We start from the raw sequence: 19294 nt of genomic DNA, 5'->3' as shown, positions 1-19294 counted from the left end.
TTCCAAAAACCAACATTTCGAAATCCATCACTCAACAACAACTATTTTCTCTCTTTCTCTGTCAATTCGTTTCACCTGAACAGTTACGAAATATTTTGTCTTTTGTTGCAATTTTCATCCATTTTTCGTTTCAAAAAACAAAAAGAATTGTACATAAAAGAGTTAGACATGCTCTCGTTGTTACTAGGTAACGGACAACAAGACAACGTTGACTTCTTTGGAGAAAAACTTAGTTTCACTTTCATATTCTTACTTTTGACACTTCTTTCGATGTTCCTCTTATTTCATTTCCTTCGTTATTCAGAGTTGAAAAAAGAACAAAAATGCCGTGTTGGATCAACTTGACAGTAAGAATGAAACAGGATATCATTGGATTATTGGATTATGAATCGAGGTAATTTAGATCAAAATCAGATAAATTCTTCTAGAAAACACTCTCAGATGCCAACTACGATCCTGCTCAAAAGACGATAGGGATACTGTAGATTCGACGAAATTCACGGCGTCTAAACTGAGTTTAGTTGAAACTCAAAGCGAGATGTCAGATGGAAAAGTAAGTTATTTTTCTACTGGTTAAAAAATAAATCAATTCATTCTCAGACAATCGTCCGTTGTGATCTAGACACTTTTACAATCTGGTTCATTGGAAAAGAGAATATAACAAGAGTTGATAGAGGATGGAATGGAGAAGTAAATGAAGGATTATCTGAAATCAAACAGGAAAATCGATATGATGTATTCAGAAGATTCCTTCAAAAGATATCAATCAATGGAATGATTCATGCGCATTCGATTTCAATCGAAAATGTCAGTATTCTCTGAAATTGGACATTTTGATCTAATAGAAATTTCAAAATTTACAGATTGAATTCAGGCCGCCAGAAGAATGGAAACCGAAATGCGTCAACTTGAAAGTTACTAACATCCAGAACAATCATATTGTTGAATGGCTTCAGAATTCTTTTGTTTTCTCTAGAAATTTCAAAAAACTTGAAATCTCGTGTTGGGGAGAAGATGAAGGTATTGGAGAACTGATTCCAGCATTGGAGATTACTGATACACTAAAATTGAATCACGAAACTAATTTGACGGACGAAGAAGTTGAGAGAATCAAGGCGATAGATCTGAATGTTTCATCACATCGTATTACGGTAGAAGCGGCGAAGAGAATTTTCGAGGTGAGAACAGATAGAGAGAGAGAGGAATAATGTGAAAGAGTCTAATTTCAGAGATTTCTGAGATTATCAAAGAAATCTGACTCCCTGGAACTTCGTATCAATTGTCCAGAAGGTTTCGATTTCAAAACAGATGTACTTCCAGGTCATTTGAATGTCAAAAGATTCAAAAAAGATAATGAGGACCGGGGAGAGTATTAGTGAGTTATAAATGTTTAAAATATAAACTCACTAATGTCAATTCCAGTGGGAAAATCTTCGGAGGCTTCGAGAACGTGCACAACGTTTATGACGCTCGAGAAGTGGAATGTATCATTTTCCAAGATAGTATGAGAATTTCATGTGAAGTTTACGAGAGATCTACTAATCCTTGTACACTGTGGCCGTTTTAATCATCAATTTTCTTTTTTAATAAATTTGAGACAACTATTAGAAGAATAGAAGATTGACATGTCGTAAGCATGATACGTTATCTAAAAAACATTGCTGCTTATCAACACTTTAAAACTATCCTCACTCAATTAAAGAATACAAAATTCTTGCTTTGTAACCCAAAAAAATAATTTTCTGACAACTGAAAAAATTTCATATTAGTCATCATCAAAGTTTAATATAAAACTGCTCCCCGTTTAAGCAAATCTAGTAAAACTAGGACAGGCTTAATACAAAACTTCTCTCTGAAGAAATCAAACGACTGTTTGAAAACAGTCGTTTCAAATCAATTTTAGCGTCTAGTAAGTTACAATTAATTAATATATATGTTTGTTTTTAGAAGTGGAAGCAGCCAACGTTCGTCATCTTCTGAAAGACGTCATGTTTTCCAAAAAGACAACTCTGGGTAATAGTATAATTTCCTACTCTCAAATTCTGTCAAGCACCAATGATGAAGTTCGAAACTCAAAATTAATATTTATTCTCTTAAGTTCAGATCTTAAGTTTTATCGGATGTGGTTCAAGTATCGTATCGAGTGGCGTCTATTAATGATCAATTGCTGAATCGGTCTCCTCGGTCTTTCCGTCATTTTTTTCCTCCGAATCCTCTCCAACTTCTAGTAGTTCCAATGTTTCGAACAAGTCAATTGGCGGGTCCGAACTTAGAAACTCGTGAATCGGCATGTTGTGATACTTGGCGGGAATTTTGTTTGGAACTCTCGCAGTTTCATCTTTTGGAGTTTGCTGTGCAGCTTTGTAAAGTTGTTCCTTGAGCTGATGTATTAGGACTTGAACTGAAAATTGGTTTGAATAAATAAGCAGGGCATGTTGAAACTTACGTTTTTCTTCAGTTGTTGCACTCTCACTCATAGGGGATCCCGGCCGATGTACTATATTTATCTAAAAAACTAAAATAATTAAAGATCAGACAGTTTTTGTAAAAAAGCTTACTCGGATTGATGTAGAAGCGCATCAGTTTTTTTCGCATCGGTAGTATTTCCCTCTCCTTCCGATATGTTTTGACTCCTTTCTTTTTCACTTCTCTATTCCTTTCTCGGATCACACGTCTTGTTGCTCTTTTTGCCTCAACCGGCATTATGTTGCGGCCAAATTCGAACTTCAGAATCTCCGAAGTGTTGTCATTCGGATACCAAACTCGAAAAAACGAACTCAGTACCCCGTTGACAATTGCAAGGACGGAGTACAAGTGTCCAACATCCTCTAACTCGGCGAATCGGTGACGACACAATTTACATCTAGACAGATGTTCTGCCAATCGTTTCATTCTCAGAACAAAGAGTTTTCCTGGGTGAAGCTTGGAATCCTGGTCTAGAGGATTGGCCGCCAACGTTTCCTTCGACAAAGTTGTTTCGAATTTTATCATCATGTTGCTTGGGAAGAAGACTTCAATTGATTCCCTGAAATTGACTGGAATTGAAATGCTTCAAAAACTGATAAATATTGTTTTTCGATAACTGAGATGAACAGTTGCGATCAACTTTAGAACTGCTACAATTATGAGTTATCATAAAGTTATAAGCAGCTTTGTACTTAGAAGTCGTAAATTTCGAGTTTAAATGACTGATGTTCAACGTATTATCAAGAGAAGTTCGAAGCTAGTTTCAATTCTTTTTATTTATAGTAATGAACTTACGTTACAGGACACTTGGTTTCATCGCCATGTTTGACAACAAGCGCATCAACAACCAGACATGCATCCTGATTCAATTCCAATAGAATACAATTTTAGTGTGTCCTCTCCCATTGTTTAATGCTGAAGAGGACATGAGAACGAGCTTTTCTTCCTCCAGACATTCCAAAATGGTGAACCAAGAGCGCATCAGTGTTGGAGGAAGGAGATTTTGACTGACTGATGCGATGAGTGGAAGAACAATGTCATACAGATGACATATTGCTCTTTTGAACTTCATCACAGCCTTCAAGGAAACGGGGGGTTCTTGCCACCACAAGATGTCTTCTATCTGTATCCCCAGGACGTCTTCCAGAACGAATAGCAACTCCAATGCATTCAATTCTGCGCCTTTGGCACTCGTGTTCAACAACAGATTCAAAAACACGCATTTTGACATCCAAACTACATCGTCGGAGCTTGACAGAATTTGCGAGTAGGAATTAATACTACTACCCAGAGTTGTCTTTTTGGGAAGGCTGAAGTTTTTCAGAAGATGGCGAACGTGGCCTGCTTCCAGTTCTAAAAATAATAAAATATATTAATCAGTTGTATTCAAACTTACTTGACGATGGGATTGATCTAAAACGACCATTTTGAAATAGTCTTTTGATTTCCTCAGATGTAGTTCCAACGTTCTCCTATTCAACTACCAGCCCGTCAACATTATCTTCTATGATTGGAACGAAATCGACCGTATCTTCGTTTTCTTGCTTTTTTGGTTTCGTTTTTCGTTCAGTTAGCTTTGGCTTGATACATTCTGTGTGTACGTACTCCTCATCTTCAGAGGAGTCTTCGTGTTCTGTATCAGACGCATCACTTTTTGCATTTCTCCTTTTTCTTTAACTGAGAAGTGATCAATATCGAGTGATCGGTGTGAGCTAACAGACGGGGCGAGACAAGGCGAACTCTGAAATTCCATAAAACTTGTATTTGGTGAAGTCAGTGTTAACTCATACTGATGAAAAAATGAATGCATTCTTACCATTTTCGTAGCAGCTTTGGGTTGGTTTTATAGTGAATATTAGTTTTCCAAAAGATCCACGTTTTTGAAGAGAATAATTTTGATGACAATAAATAGCAAAAAGACTAGAATAAGAGAACTTAACGTGTGTTCTAAAGGTCGTACAACACACGTTAATATTTTTTGGAAGAGTGAATCTTTTTGTTTTTCTTCGCCTTGTTTCAGATATTATCAATGCAAAATTATATGTGGAAGTAAAGTTCGCCACGCGCCTTCTTGACGGCTACGCCTTCTCATCTTTCCGCAGAAAATGGAAGTGAATAATTTTTGTTCGGATAGTTTTGAACCTAGAACGAATAAAACATGGTGCACTTGCTCAAACAGTAGAATAAAAAGTGAAACTTGACAAATTGGAAAATTTGCATCATCGCAATACACAACCATATTGAAGAAAAGCATTTCAGTTTTTTCCCCAGGGTTCTTTTTAAACTAGAAATGACGTTATAGACAAATGCTCAAGGAATCTATGAACATAGTCCAGAAACAAAAATTTCAGAATCTCTGAAAATAGAACATGATATGAGTATTACGGTAGAAGAATTTTAAAGAATCGGGGTGATGACTCTGAAAACTTCCACAGGAAGGATTACGGTAGAAGGAGCCAAAAATGATTAAACCTCTTCGTGGAAAACGGAAAAAAGAGCGATAAACTGTGTCCAAAGAAATACTTTCTAGATATCTAATTGACATAAACGCAGTAGATTCCGCAGGTTTCTGTTTTCAAAGTTTTCCGTCGAAACTTTTTTATCTTGAAAGCGAGAAATCGTTTCATTGGATCTCATTACTCAATTCACCCCACCCACACCAGAAGATTTGAATTTTTTGTATGTTCACTTTATCAGTGATGTGAGAAAACCCATGAACATGACAAGAGTCTAACCTGATAAGAAAAGTGATGTTGTATGTTTCTAGAAGTCATTTTGCCACGTGTAATTATATTCCTCGGAGTTTATATTCTATGCGCCAAGTTGATCGGACTTTTGCTCTCGGAAACTTGAAAAAATGGTCAGAAACAGTTGTTAACTGAGTCAATGACTTTCAAATTTCTTAATTTTTGAATGTTCATTATCAATGACGTCCAAAAATAACAGGAAGTAGTGATGATAAGAAAAAGCATATAATTCAATTTCTTGAATACTTTGTGCAATGTCTTATTAGAGGTATCAAAATCTGTTTGTTCAGTTCCAAGTGGATCAGATTTTCACCCCAAGTCTCACAGCAGGTTTTTACTTTTTGATCTTGTGAAAACATGAAAAATCCTCTCTGAAAATTTCAAAAACTGACACAAGAGACCCCAACTGAATTACTCATGATAATAGTATTCGCCTTCACATGACGGAAGGATTCTTGTGAAATATTTGGACACCGCCCTTCTCTTGTTTCTCTATTCCTCCCACTCTCTCGACGATAACAATCTATTTGTATATTTAACCATTTGATTCGTTCACTTTTCCCTTGCTTTTCTATTTTTTCTCAAATTGATTCTTTGCAGAATCAGCTGGAATCTTTAGAAATGTCCTGGTCCAACTTGATTGTTCGAATCCAGCAAAAAGTTGTCGGGTTGTTGGATTACGAATCGAGGTGAGTGGATTGAGTTTTTTTCTCAAAAATAGGTTATATGAGCATTTATTCAATTGGTAGCAGTCTCTCTTTGTAAAAAAATAGTTTCTTTCTAATTTTTTTTTGGAAATTTATGAAATCCATAAGCTTTTAATTGAAAATTGAAACTTTTTTTGAGAAAAGTTATGCAAAATTTCGAGATTATGCAAAATAAGAAATGTGTATTCTCTAGAAATGCATATTTTTATTTCAGATGTCACTTGCGTACCTGCTCGAAAGATGACAGAGATGTAGTCGACTCCACGAAATTCCATGCTTCAAAACTGAAAATTGAAGAGTTTCCAAGTGATATGTCAGATGGAAAAGTGAGTTTTCTTTCAGTTGGTTTCTTTTTAAATCTCACTTGTTTTCAGACAATCATCCGTTGTGATGTAGACACTTTTACCATCTGGTTCATTGGAAAAGAGAATATAACAAAAGTTGATAGAGGATGGAATGGAGAAATAAATGAGGAAATATCTGAAATCAAACAGGAAAATCGATATGATGTCATGAACAGATTCTTCGAAAAACTCTCTCACAGAGGAGTCATTAAAGTCAATAGTTTGGACTTGGAGAGTGTGAGTTATCTTCAAATTCAAAAGTTCAGTATCGATAGGCAGTCGTGTAATTTTCTAATCTTTGAGAATCTTGTATTCCATCAAATTCGTTTGTTCCATAATTTCCCATATTTTCCCATATTTTCAGTTAACCTTCCCGGTGGCCGACTCCATAAAAATCAAATGTAACTGTCTGAAAATTATAAATATCCAAGACAACCATCACATGGAATGGATTCGAAACACGGATCCATTTTCTCAAAAATTCAAAAAATTGGAGTTGAGATGCTGGGGAGATACGAGAGAACTGAGCGAAGTGAGGAAGGTTCTCGATGTTTCGGAATCACTGGATTTGGACTACGAAACTGAATTTACGGACGATGAACTGGAGAAAATTGAGGCGATGAATCTGACTATGTCATCAACGATGATTACGGCAGAGGGAGCGAAAAGGAGATTAGAAGTGAGTGAGGACATCTGGACGGACATAAACACAGACAGACAGACTTATTCGAAATATTTTCAGGCATTTCTAAGGCATGGAAAGAAGGAAGATGTTCTCCAAATATACTTCTCGATTCGAGACGATTTCCAATATTCTGAGCTGTTTCCACAATCTCTGAAAATCAAAAAACTGAAAAGAGAACACGAACAAGAAGGAGATTATTAGTGAGTTGCCGTCTCTTCTTTCTCTAATTTAGAAAACAAATTTCAGCGGAAAAGTGTTCCGAGGCTTCGAAAACATACACGGCGTAGACGATCCAAGAGAAATCGACTGTATTAGTTTTGGATTGAAACTCAGGTTAATTTGTAAGGTTTACGAAAAATCGAAACAACCGTGCATGCTGTATCCGTTTTATTATTTAAGACAATAAATCTGTTTTTTAGTTTTCCGCTTAGAATTTCAGAAATACCTGGAAAAACATACATTCAGACAGACTCTCTACCGCGGGAAACCAATTCGGCTCCAAATGTCTGGAAATCTAGACAATTGGCCAAAAAAAGGATTTTCCAAATACAACAATTTATTCGAATTTGAATATAAATCTTCAGAAAAGTCTTCCAAAAAAAATCGCGTTCAACGATCAGAATCTGCATCATTCGGAGCATCCAAATCGCTGTCAACTTGAAGAGAATAAAGAGCCATCACGTAGATATATCCGAGAGAAATCAATCGATACGTGGCATATTTTCGGAATCGACCGAACATATTTAGAGGTGAAAAGAATAGGAAAAATGAGAAACGAATCGCTGTTTGTTCGTGTTAAATAGATGAATTTTTGATTGTGGGAAAACAGAATAATTGACTTTTTAATGGTTGATAAGATCAAAAGAAACCGCGATTTTTATGAGTTCAAATATAGATTTTATGAGGTTTCAGATTTTCGAAATTTTGCCGAAATCGAGAAAATATTGTTGCCAAAATGAAATTCTAATTTTTTCCGTTTCCTTTTTGCTTCTCATACTGTATCGCTGATCTGGAATTCTGTATATCCTCGCCCGAAAACAACATCTCCGATCTCTCATTAAAACACTTTTATTTATAAAATTTTTTCAAAAAAAGAAAGTATGGGGAACGTGGCATTCTTTGTGTGTGAGATAAGAGAAAAGGAGGGGGCGTGGCTTCGCCGAAAGTCTAGTAGTGGAGCGCGTTATCAATTGTAAGGGGTTGGTGAAGGATCATCACAGAAAAAGCTCGAAAATATGCCCAAATTTTGGGAAAATAGGATAAGAAAAGCAGATATGAAGAAAAAGGAAATGGGAAAGAGACAAGGAGAGAGGCAGGAGAAAATGAGAATTCGTAGGCACCGATAGACTGAGTTTTAGAAGGAAAAACTGGAATTTTTGATCGAAAACCCAATGTTCCACTCAAAAGACTCATTTTTCGAATCTCTCAATTTGAAGCTAGAGATTGATAACAACACTGCAAAAGTTGGTTAGAAACGATAAAAAAGGTCCAAAAAGCGCCCGTTAGCAGGAGAAAAAGAGAGTAAAAGAACACAATAAGCAACAAGGAAAAACAATTCGGCAAAAAAGAAAACGATTTTAAAAAGTAAAAAGGAAAGGATTTGTTCTAGTAATTATAAAAAAAGTGAGTATAGTTCTTGTAAAACAGTAATTATTTGTCTATTGGTCAATTGAATCAGTGACGTCGTCATCCATATAATAGTGAACCACTCCGTTTTCGTCCTCCACGGCGCGCATACTGGAAAAATCAAAGTTTGAAAAGGTTTCAATAATAAATTCTAGAAATAAACCAACCTTGTCAACGCCTTTGTTCCATCTTTTGGCACCACATTCAATACTTCAACAATATTCTCTTTGTCTGATGGGCTGCCGTCGGATCCAAATGATGGAAGTGTCGAACTTTTGCACGGAGGACCAGAATTTCCCATAAATTGATCGCAATTTGAAGTGAGAACACTCATTTTTTGCCATGCGAAGCATTGATCACACATGATATTTGTCACTTGGGCGGCCGGTTTGAATTCCTGAAAATAGGGGAGAAATTGAATGACGACACGTTCAATTGGTTTTGAAAATTTTTCAGAAAAACAGTGAGAAACCAGGAGGTCAAGAAAAAGGTTAAAATCTTTTTTAAAATTTAACTAACCGAATCACATCCGATGCAGGTCAACATGAGTGAACTGGCACTGAAACTGCGACTAATTCGTTTTCTGGAATCCGCCTGTGTCCGTTGATTTTGTTGGAATCGTTGTTTCGCACTCTTCATGTATTCATTAATTATTTTATCCATATATTGATGATGAGTTGGCAATAATTCTGATGCCAGAACACACGTGGAATTCATCCGAGCGATACAATCATCCGTATCAATCAATTTCTCTTTGTTCGGACCCCGATTCGTGGATACAGTAATACGAAGAGTCCGAAGGACGTGTGATCTGATTTCATTTATTAATCTCCATTTTTCATGACGTCCCGCTGCGATTCCACTGGAAGCCAGTGTCATTCCTTTTGCAGAATTTGATGGCTGTTGATGAGAAGCCTCGTCTCCCGAATTGTTGGCAGACGTGTCACGTGGATGAGCAGGGTTACGGTTGTGATGGTTATCCCGTGATTCTGTTAATTGAGCGTGGGCGCTACGGACCCGACGAGTACTACGAATTGAGCCACGACGAACATCTAATCTGAAAATATGAGGAATTCATTAATTTTTTTTCTGTTTTTCGTAAAATACTTACCTAATAATATCCATATACTGACTAATCAATGCCAGTTTATCTATTTGTGACATATCTGCTGGCGTAAAACCGTTGTTATTATCCAGTTTCGACCAATCAAAATTCTCTCCCGGGTCCACAGAAAAGTGAACTGGAAGCAGATTTCGATTCACATCTATTATTGGGATTATTTCTGAATTATTTTGAATTTAGATTGAAAAAATCTTCTGAATATTCTTACGTTTATTGTTAGTTTCAGTTCTCATGAGAACCAATGGCGAGAAATGTGCCGAATCGTAACAAAGAACTAATGGAGATCGATGGCATTGTGATGGTGGGCATTCCAATGGAAGGTATATACCACCGAATGCGACTGGAGACAATTCTTCGCCTTTTGCGTTACGGAGTATCTAAAGAAGAAAAGACATTATTATTATGTTGAGCGAACATCTGATTTAAAAAAAAAGTATAACGTTATAAGAAACGTGTGAAACTGTGTACTAGAAGCATATATTTAAATCTCATATTTTTCTGAACAAAATAGCGTGACAACCTCGTTTTTTAATTGACCGGGTAACGGGTTCATCTTGATAAGAATTGTATAAATAAAGGATCAACAAGCCAAGAAAATCAGTGTTCAAACTTCTCTGAACTACCGACCAAAACCAAAAACGAAATGTCTTTGACTGCCGATCCACCAGCATGCACTGTTCCAGCAGCCGGAGGAGCTTCTACTCACAAGCTTGTCAATGGAGGAGCTGATAAGCTCATCTTCAAGGTATAATCAGTTCCAGTCCTCTAACCAATTCAACTTTTTGTATTTCCAGATCAAGTCTTCGAACAACAATGAGTACCGTATCACTCCAGTGTTCGGATTCATTGATCCATCTGGATCAAAGGATATCCAAATCACTCGTACTGCTGGAGCACCGAAAGAAGACAAACTTGTCATTCATTTCGCCAATGCACCAGCTGATGCAACTGATGCTCAGGCTGCATTTGCTTCAGTCACTCCTGCTGGAACTGTCACTATTCCAATGTCGGCTACTGCTTAGAGACGGAAAGAGAATAACAACCGAAAGTCAAGAACTCTGTCAACCGGAAAATATAAATGATGATGATTTTTGTTTTATATTTTTCCTGTTGTCAACCACTCACAAGATTTTTAGGAAAAGTTCAAAATTAAATCTCACCGTATCCGACACCACTACAATTGGTCTTTTAAGCACATGTGCCAGCGCAAACACATGAATCGCTTCAAGACTTTCGTAGATTTGGTCAGTGGAATTCGATCCATTATCCTCTTGTTTTCGGGGTAATGGGGACGAGAGACCCAGTACAACATCCCATTCCAATTGCCATTCCGCTTCGGATAATGTTAAAGCGAGATCGTTGCTCTAGAATGATGAAATGAATTATTGTGAATTTACACAATAGGCTAAAGCTTGACAATCTAAAAATAAGTATTCACCTGGTTCAAATGATGTTCAATCCACTTCCATCTTCTTCGAATCGCTTCTTTTCTGGCTCCATTGGTGAGCAACTCGTATAATGTCTCACGAAGCGAAAGTTGGCGATCATGCACTCCCCACATTCCTGAACAAAAGTTTTTATGGGGGAGTCTGACCGTGAGTAAGGACATCCAGATGTCGAAATTCAAAAATGTCTGAACTCACCAAGAGACGCAGCATGGAGCAGACAATTTCCATCTCCAGTCGTTGACAATGGGTACAATTTCTGACCGAATTGATGCCACCAGTTGAGATGTCCTGAAAGAATATTAACTTTCAGGTATTTTTTAATATTTTCTTCTACTTTTCGCTCAATATTTTTACAAGTAAAGACTCACTAGAAGCTTCTAATCTCTTCTGTGTCTGCGTTTCGATCAGATCTTTCTCCAAAAAAGTTCGGAATTCATTTGGAAATCCGCCGAAATCTGGAAGATAGAATGCCAATCCATGGACACGTAGACGGCTGGATAACCGATCCAAGTCGCCACCGATTTCTTCTGAAATAGAATAAATTTACGATAAATAACGGAACATCTTTGCAGATTTTGTTTAAAAACAGGAGTTTTAGGAACTTTTTTCATAATATCGATTGTGCATTTTCTAACAGAAAAAGTAAAATATCATACCTCTGGAAGTGCCTGGAACAAATGATTTATCTTCTTGTTTTGACACTCGACGAGATGAAATTGCAATGTCCCAATCGTTTTCTGAAAAGTAAAAGTGAGAAATTGAAAAAATTTCTATTCAAAAATTTTAATTTTTTCAATTTCGTTTCAAAAGTTATATGTTTGTTTTTTTTACTAACTTTTCATAATTTTTGGAATCAGATTCTCAATTTCATTTTCAGACTGTTGATTTTTACCTTTCAGTAATTTAAATGCATCCTCGTCGGATATATTGACCATTGTGCATAGTTCTTTGACTTTGAGCTTTTCGCTCTCTGTCAATCCGTCCGGATACATTTCTATTCGTTGTTGTGGGATTTTTAACACCAATCGATCATCTAGTAGGGTATTTGGGCTAGTCTGGAAACAATTCAATTGATTTTTCGGCGAAATATTGAAAAATTAACGAATAAACGACGAAAAATGATGTGATATTGAAAAAATTGAACACGGAAAACAAGTAGTCATATAACATCCAGTCAACAATGAGTCATCAACATGATAGTGAAGAGGAGGGCGGAGCGGAGAACTCGTTTTAGTAGAAAAAAGTTGTTTTAGAGGATTGGTCGACTGAAAAAGATTTATTTAAAAAATTGATAGAAATTACACTTTTTCTCGGTAGAACAAATTATTTCTGACTGAAATCGGAAAGACTTTCTTAAAACATTATAGACAAAATAACTGAGTGAAAATAGAAGTCGCTGTGAGACCATGAAAATAAGTTGAGCATGCTCCTTGAAAGTACTGTCTATTTCACGGTGAGATTATTCAATCTTACAAGTTTTCAGAAGTTACTGGGCTTATGCGTTGTTTGTACATGTGAAACAAAAAAAATTGTAAGACATTTTCTCAATTAAAAACTTTAAAACCGCGCAATACAATTAAATATCTGTGTTTTCTCAACTACAGTTAGTTTAAAGGCGCATTGACAAGTCTTCTGAAGGTTTCGAAGCGATCTTCTTTTTTCTCTTTTTTCTTTCTGCAGAAAAACATTACTAAAAAGGACAGAATACTGTATTTCGAAATTGCGGAAAAGAAATTTTCATGGAAATTTGATATCTATATAATCTAATGGAAAATAAAATAGAGCGAGCGAGAAAAAAAACCGGTTTTCTTGAGTGAAAGCGAGAGAAATAGAGAAGCAAAAAAAGAGATACGTTTTAAAATAAAATATTTACGAAAAATGTGTGTAAATAGAGTAGGAGGCAAAAAAGACAAAAAGAAGAAGCGAACAATCGAGCACATTTGGTGAGGGAGGCTTTTCCATGAAGAAGAGAGAGAGGGAGCTTGAGAGAGATTCAGAAAAAACGAGAGGTCTCTCTCCGGATGATGAAACATAGGGATGGGGGTGGAGTAGTTGGCATTGATCCAAGAAGCATTAGAGAGTATTGGTAGACGGTTAGAGGGCATTCGGCTGTAGAAAGAGAGGGGGTCCCCGGCTGGCTGCCGACGCATTGTTGTTAGTAGTGAAGAGAGACGGAACGGACGAAAGATAAGAGCGATAGTGGAGACGCCGAGAAAGAGAAGAAAGTAGGTCGGAGAAAAGAGAACGCCACGTGTATTAAGTGGGAACTTTGATGACGGGAAAACGTGAAATATAGAGGGATTGTTTGTGTAAACAGGTACACAGATGGACTAGCAGATAACTGAAAAGTGGGACATCTGGATGTAAATGTAAACAAACAGACAGAATAACAGGCAGTCTAGGGACTTCTTTGTTGATTGGTTGGAAAATAAAAGATTTTTATAGTAAACCTAATATTAATCACGTTTTGTCAAATATAGTGTTAGTGTGATCTTCCTCAAGATTGCTGTGACTTTTTTGAATTTCTGCCAGTTCCAAGTGTGCTCTACCGAAACTTTTTGACTTTCGCTGGGAGTCAAAACTAGGTTTCTGTCCTCATTAGAGAGCGCTTGCAGTCCACAGTTTTTCGAACTGGAGATGCTCGAGCGTCTGCATCGTCTCCAAAACCTTCTTCTTAACTCGAAAAAATGAGTAATAGAGTGGACTTCCATATCTATCTTCTCTTTCTATCTCCTCGCTTCCAGAACCCATTAATTTCTTTTTTTCTCTTTCTTTTCGCTTTCTTCTCCATATTTCCGAAAAAAAGAACACGAGAAAGATAGGCATCGAAAAGGCGAAAAGAAAGATGAAGAAGAAGATGGATTGTGGTGTTAGAAGAGGTTGGTAACAGACGAGAATTGGAATGAAATGAGGGTAAAAAGAAGGAAAAAAGAAGAAGGAAACGGAGAAGAACGACCTAGAAAATGAACAAAAATAATTAGGGAGAAGCTGACCGGGTAAGAAGGCTAAAATAGAAAACGCGTCGGTAGCTGTGTGTCCGAATGTTCGGGTGTCCCAGGATATATCTGAAATCGGCAGATGAATGTGGAACGAAATGATCAGTTATAGTGAAATCGCAGACGACGAAACATTGAAAAAAGAAAAAAGAGTGATGCGTCAGTGTCACTGACAATCAGTAATCGTTTTCGATTTCCGTCAAATGTTGGTTTAGTTTAAACTATCTGTTACAGTAACCTTTGTCTTCTGCCAAGAGGTTTACCGGAAGTAATAAGAAACGCACTTGCACGCTGTAAAAAGGTTTTATGATTAATGTCGGTCAACATTTTAGGAAAACAACTATTGACAGTTTTGTTGGAAGTTTTCGGAAATGCGGACTTTCATGAGATCAAAAATCATCAGTGTAAGGGGCTAGGATACCAGTTTTTGGCGTTAAAAAAGATCCACTGAGTATTTCGAACTCATAACGTAGAGAAATCATTATTTCAAAAAACTGAAAGCATCCAAACTGGTGCTTATCAGAGTTGCATGGAAGTGAAAATTTCCTATCCGGAAGTCGGAAGTCGGAAGTCGGAAGTCGGAAGTCGGAAGTAAAATTCCTTATCCGGAAGTCAGAAGTCGGAAGTCGGAAGTGAAAAAACGCCCGGAAGTCGGAAGTCGGAATTCCATGCAACTCTGGTGCTTATCAGAAGCTATCGTTTTAGAACTGAACAAGAATCTAATAAAAGCTATTGTTATCCTGAAGGTTGGCTTCAAACGGATGGTTCTAATTAATGATAGTTCAGATTCGGGCGGTTCCAATCACTCTTCTTAGAATTTACGGGAGTTACAGTTACCCCAAAAAGCCAGAATCATTGAATCTCCTCAAATTCCACCTAATGTCTATCCACACTTCGAGCACATAATCTACCCCATTCTCTTTCTCAAACACTACCAAAAGTAAAGCCCAAAAGAGCTAAATATATTACGAACGAACGAAAGAAGAAGAAGTCATTGGTTTTGTTGGGAGAAGGTTCGAAATGGGTTCTGAATGACATGAATGGGATGGTTGAATAGGCTGAGAATAAGGAAAGAAGAGGCGAATGGAGTTGGTGAAAACGAGAGAAAAAACATCTGTCTATTAGTATAGTTTTGAAGGGATTTTGAAAAAGTTTTGAGCGAGGGGATTGAGGTCAACAAGAAACTTTTTCGAACAAATTCAACAAATGCACCTGTTGAGGGCAGAACATGAAGTGGGCGGAGTCTCACTGGACAAGGCATTTCGAATGTGAGCTTTTTGGAAGTTTGCCAAACAACATTCAGAAATTCCGGCTCCTCCAGTCACTGATAGTCCCCTGGTAATTATCTGTTTTATGGTCCTCCTGGTAGGGGCAATACGAACAACAGCATATATTTATTATCAGCTCAGGACACTGTTTGTTACTTTTATGTGTCCGTTTTGACGATTAGAAGGTGGCAATCAAATACTGATAATGTGTTTATTGTCGGTTTGTTGTTGGGATGGAAAACAAGGAAATAGTTGTTATGCTAGATTCAGATTCTGAAGGAATATCGGCAAGGGGTGGGAGATTGGAACATTTCGAGAACAACAGCAAAAACAAGAAACTTTTTTGTTTTTTTTTTCGGATTTCCGAATGTCCGGATGTTCATCTGCAAGAATTTTTGTCCGAGTGAAGTTTTCGAAGCTTGGTCCATATCACTTGGAACTATATTTCTCTTCCATCTCTCGATACTGACGTGACCTGGGACCCACGGAAGAGTAACCTGACCTCTGATCACTTTCTGGTGCATTTATAAGAAAGATCAAGTCAAAAAATCGTCAGAACACATCTTTTTGACTTATTGGAAGTTGTTTTCAATCAGCAATGGCTGAAAAACAAGTAATGAATGAAAAACAAGAGAAGTGAGTTGGAAACAGGTTACTGTAGGGAATCAAATAGAAAGCCAAGTATGCTACAGTATAGATATCTCTTAATTTGCAGACGTATTGCAAAGGAACAAGACAAAAACTATGTGGACTTTCGTAAGGCAGAAATTCTGCATGACATCAAACCCAAATCGAAGGCAGTTGATCTGAAACGATTCGATGAGGCGTTCCCCAAACCAGATAAGTCGAAACGGAAGGGCGGTGCAATGGAATTCGGAGAAACGATGCACAAATATCTTCTGATGCGTCCTGATGGTCGATTCGCCACATGGCCAGGCAAACCGGTACCGAAAAAGAAGAAGGCGAAAGCAGCGGCAGATGGAAAAGCTGGAGGATTGATGCATAAGATGGCATCGGCTGCTGGAGTTGCAAAACAATCGAAAGATTCGATACCTGTTACACCCAAAAAACAAGTGAAGAATTATGAAAAAGAAGTGAAAAAAGCACTCATTCAACAGGCAGAAGCTGAGGAAGATGGTAAGAAAACGAGGGTATTCTAGTCTTCCGGCGAAATTCCTTTTTCAGAAACCGATCAAAAACGGCAGAAGGAAGCGTTGACTTGGCTGGAGACAGCTGAAGTTTTGGCAAAGACAAGCCATACATTGAATGCGATCGTTGAGAATAAACCATTCTGGCTTGCTGGAGATCCGTGAGTTTTGTCTGTCTGTCTGTCTGTCTGTTCATCCATTTGTCCATATATTTCTAGAGTTGTTCCGGAAGATGAAACAGATGCATACGTGGATGCCGATATGTTGGCTGAGTTTGTCAGCGGTGCGAATCGTGGAAAGTTTCCTGTGAATCCGTCGGAACGTACCAAGTTCACCCCGTACGGACCAGTCGGGCCATTGCATGCAATGAAAGAATACCAGAATAAGTGAGAGATTGGAGTTAAAGATCAATTAGATTTTATCCATTTTTAGAAATCTGGTGATTGGTAACACACTTCAATCGATAATCGACTCAACTGCTGATCGAAAAGGTGTGCCAAAAGAACGTGAGGATAAAGGCGTGAAGCCAATTTTGAAATGGTGTAAGAAAACGAAACAACTTGAATATGTGATGGACTCCGCCCCATTGGAAAAGACTGCAATTCACGAAGGAAAACTTCAACCTATTGTAAAGGAGTCTGGGAAAAAGGAATAGAACTCAACGCTTTCTGTAAATTTAAGAGTTCTGTTCAATAAAAGTTTGAAAATAATAATTTTATAAGATATACAAAAAAACAATGAGAATGCAATGAACAAAAAAATACACTAGATTTTCAAACTTATTGCGCCAAACTGGATCTATCGTAAGCTACCGTAATATTAAAAAACAACTACCGGAAATTTTAGACATAAAACTAAAATAGAAAAATAATCAACTATTCAGTTGTTCCCATTAGTCTTTGAATCTCAATCGGATCCCTCGGAACAGCCGCCGTCAACAGTTCAATTCCTCCTGATGGATTAGTCGCCACGTCATCTTCAATTCGATATCCGATACCTCGGAACTCTGGAACATTCCAGTCCATTGGAACATAAACTCCCGGTTCAATGGTGAATGAGACATTTCCTGGTAGATCAATGTCACGTGAAATAGCTGGACAGTCATGGACATCCATTCCAAGGTAATGACTGACATGATGGGGACACAACTTTTCAGCCAAATGAATCATTTCCTTGTGATCCGTCGATTTAATGAGTCCTAACTCTGAGAAACTCGCTGCCAGAAGTTCATTCATTCGTTTGAAAAGGGCACTCAGACGAACTTTTTCCATGTTATGAGCATATGAGATCAGTTCTTCATGAACATATAAAAGAGCTTCGTAGAGAGAAAGTTGAGCATCAGACCAGCTGAAACGAGACAGATTTGAGGATGTCATCATAAATTCAAGCTCACTATCCAGAGATCGGGAAACAACGTGTCACATCTGAAACATATCCATTCAAATCACATCCGGCATCTACTAGAACACATTCCGATGGATTCAGATCATTATTTGCTTCCAGATAGTGGATTGTGTTAGCACGAACACCGCCTGCAAATATATTGAGGAATGTCAAAATCTCTTTTTTTTTGAAGATACCTGCAATAACCGGTGGATACGCCTGCATTTCAGATCCTCGTCTCCGCCCCTCAAACTCTAACAATCCACAAATTGCATTCTCGTTATGAAGGTTCCGGGCACCAGATATCATTGAAGACATTGTTTGACCACCCAGATTACAAACATCTCTCATCGAATCCATCTCATTTTCTGATTTGACCACTCGGAGACGTTCGATCTGCAAATCTCGAGATTGGAATACGCCTTGATGAGATGTTTTTGAAACTAACAAAATGATTGATATCCCTGACAGAATTCGCTTTTGTCTGTAAAAACTTCGCCAGAAAGTCATCGGAACTCGTATCGAAAAACACTGCGGTTCCCTTATCAACAACTTTTTCCAATGTTTGAAGCAGCCGGTTTGTCGGAACAATTTCAGAAAATTTCGAAGTTTTCTCCCATTCAGATTCTGTTGGTAACGGTCCTTCCCATAATTCTTCGTATTCAGAACGACGATTTGCGAAAAGAATTGCAAGTTCGGAAGATGAAGATTGAACTCCACATTGAATCAGATAGTAGCAATCGGATGTTGTGATTCCAGATAGATATCTAAAAACAAGAATTAAAAAAAAAACTTTTGAATTTGAAGAACCTGAAATGACTTTTCTGTCTGAACGCGTGTGGAACATCTGGTGCAATATATGATTTTTGAGCTCCTTTCATCACAACAACCACTTGTTTTTCTGAAATTTAAAATTTCATAGCGATGAGAAATAATTGTAATTTCGAACTTTTTAAGCTGAAATAATATAAATTACCTCCAGTTTTGACCTCTTTCTTCAAAATCCTCATCAAATTTGTCCGTCTCGTCGCATATTCTTCATTTGGAATTCTGGACGGCCAAAGGGAATTTATTATTTTCCTTTGGTTTCGAAGCATTTTTTCTTCAAGAAACACTCAATTATAATAATAACTTCAAACAATTACTTGAAAAACCTGAAAACCGGAAAATATCAACTCTTGGGAATCACCTTTTCCGGGGAGAATCGAAGAAAACAAAATTTTGAAAAAATTCAAAAAACTGGAATAAAACTACACAATTTATGGAAAGAAACAAAAAGAAAACAAACAATTATGGACAGAAAAAGGATATTTTGGGTGGAAAAAGGAGAGAACCAATAAAAACAAAAGCCTA

At 37.3% G+C, this 19294-nt stretch overlaps 7 protein-coding genes across 7 annotated transcripts; 4 read left to right on the top strand and 3 right to left on the bottom strand.

The window, feature by feature from the left end:
* Window positions 1-323: 323 nt before the first annotated feature.
* GCK72_001121 (uncharacterized protein) lies at window positions 324-1567 on the top strand (the record flags this gene model as incomplete). The annotated part of the gene is made up of 6 exons (XM_003111185.2): window positions 324-394; window positions 442-553; window positions 601-807; window positions 864-1178; window positions 1230-1375; window positions 1423-1567. 6 exons carry the CDS (start codon window positions 324-326, stop codon window positions 1565-1567), a joined length of 996 nt encoding a protein of 331 aa, XP_003111233.2.
* Window positions 1568-2153: 586 nt separating this feature from the next.
* GCK72_001120 (uncharacterized protein) lies at window positions 2154-3892 on the bottom strand (the record flags this gene model as incomplete). Its single annotated transcript, XM_053722848.1, has 4 exons — window positions 2154-2401; window positions 2559-3025; window positions 3262-3326; window positions 3863-3892. 4 exons carry the CDS (start codon window positions 3890-3892, stop codon window positions 2154-2156), a joined length of 810 nt encoding a protein of 269 aa, XP_053591493.1.
* A 1942-nt stretch (window positions 3893-5834) lies between these two features.
* On the top strand, window positions 5835-7610 carry GCK72_001119 (uncharacterized protein; the record flags this gene model as incomplete). The annotated part of the gene is made up of 7 exons (XM_053722847.1): window positions 5835-5902; window positions 6135-6246; window positions 6295-6501; window positions 6629-6943; window positions 7007-7149; window positions 7196-7282; window positions 7415-7610. The coding sequence occupies 7 exons, from the start codon at window positions 5835-5837 to the stop codon at window positions 7608-7610; spliced, it is 1128 nt and encodes a 375-aa protein (XP_053591492.1).
* A 997-nt stretch (window positions 7611-8607) lies between these two features.
* On the bottom strand, window positions 8608-12138 carry GCK72_001117 (uncharacterized protein; the record flags this gene model as incomplete). The annotated part of the gene is made up of 11 exons (XM_003111375.2): window positions 8608-8686; window positions 8743-8972; window positions 9095-9632; window positions 9687-9858; window positions 9907-10075; window positions 10859-11062; window positions 11137-11261; window positions 11342-11434; window positions 11515-11673; window positions 11803-11883; window positions 12039-12138. 11 exons carry the CDS (start codon window positions 12136-12138, stop codon window positions 8608-8610), a joined length of 1950 nt encoding a protein of 649 aa, XP_003111423.2.
* Window positions 10342-10720, top strand: GCK72_001118 (uncharacterized protein; the record flags this gene model as incomplete). The annotated part of the gene is made up of 2 exons (XM_003111293.2): window positions 10342-10443; window positions 10493-10720. 2 exons carry the CDS (start codon window positions 10342-10344, stop codon window positions 10718-10720), a joined length of 330 nt encoding a protein of 109 aa, XP_003111341.1.
* Window positions 12139-16008: 3870 nt separating the features above from the next.
* On the top strand, window positions 16009-17213 carry GCK72_001116 (uncharacterized protein; the record flags this gene model as incomplete). The annotated part of the gene is made up of 5 exons (XM_003111171.2): window positions 16009-16046; window positions 16126-16547; window positions 16596-16719; window positions 16777-16944; window positions 16991-17213. The coding sequence occupies 5 exons, from the start codon at window positions 16009-16011 to the stop codon at window positions 17211-17213; spliced, it is 975 nt and encodes a 324-aa protein (XP_003111219.1).
* A 220-nt stretch (window positions 17214-17433) lies between these two features.
* GCK72_001115 (uncharacterized protein) lies at window positions 17434-19038 on the bottom strand (the record flags this gene model as incomplete). Its single annotated transcript, XM_053722846.1, has 6 exons — window positions 17434-17905; window positions 17952-18090; window positions 18139-18337; window positions 18390-18708; window positions 18752-18842; window positions 18918-19038. The coding sequence occupies 6 exons, from the start codon at window positions 19036-19038 to the stop codon at window positions 17434-17436; spliced, it is 1341 nt and encodes a 446-aa protein (XP_053591491.1).
* Between the last annotated feature and the right edge of the window lie 256 nt (window positions 19039-19294).

This window comes from Caenorhabditis remanei, chromosome I, assembly GCF_010183535.1.
Source record: "Caenorhabditis remanei strain PX506 chromosome I, whole genome shotgun sequence".
NCBI classification, from domain to species: Eukaryota; Metazoa; Nematoda; class Chromadorea; order Rhabditida; family Rhabditidae; genus Caenorhabditis; species Caenorhabditis remanei.
The sequence above is the reverse complement of the archived record's forward strand: the minus strand, read 5'-3'. Positions and strand labels throughout refer to the sequence as shown.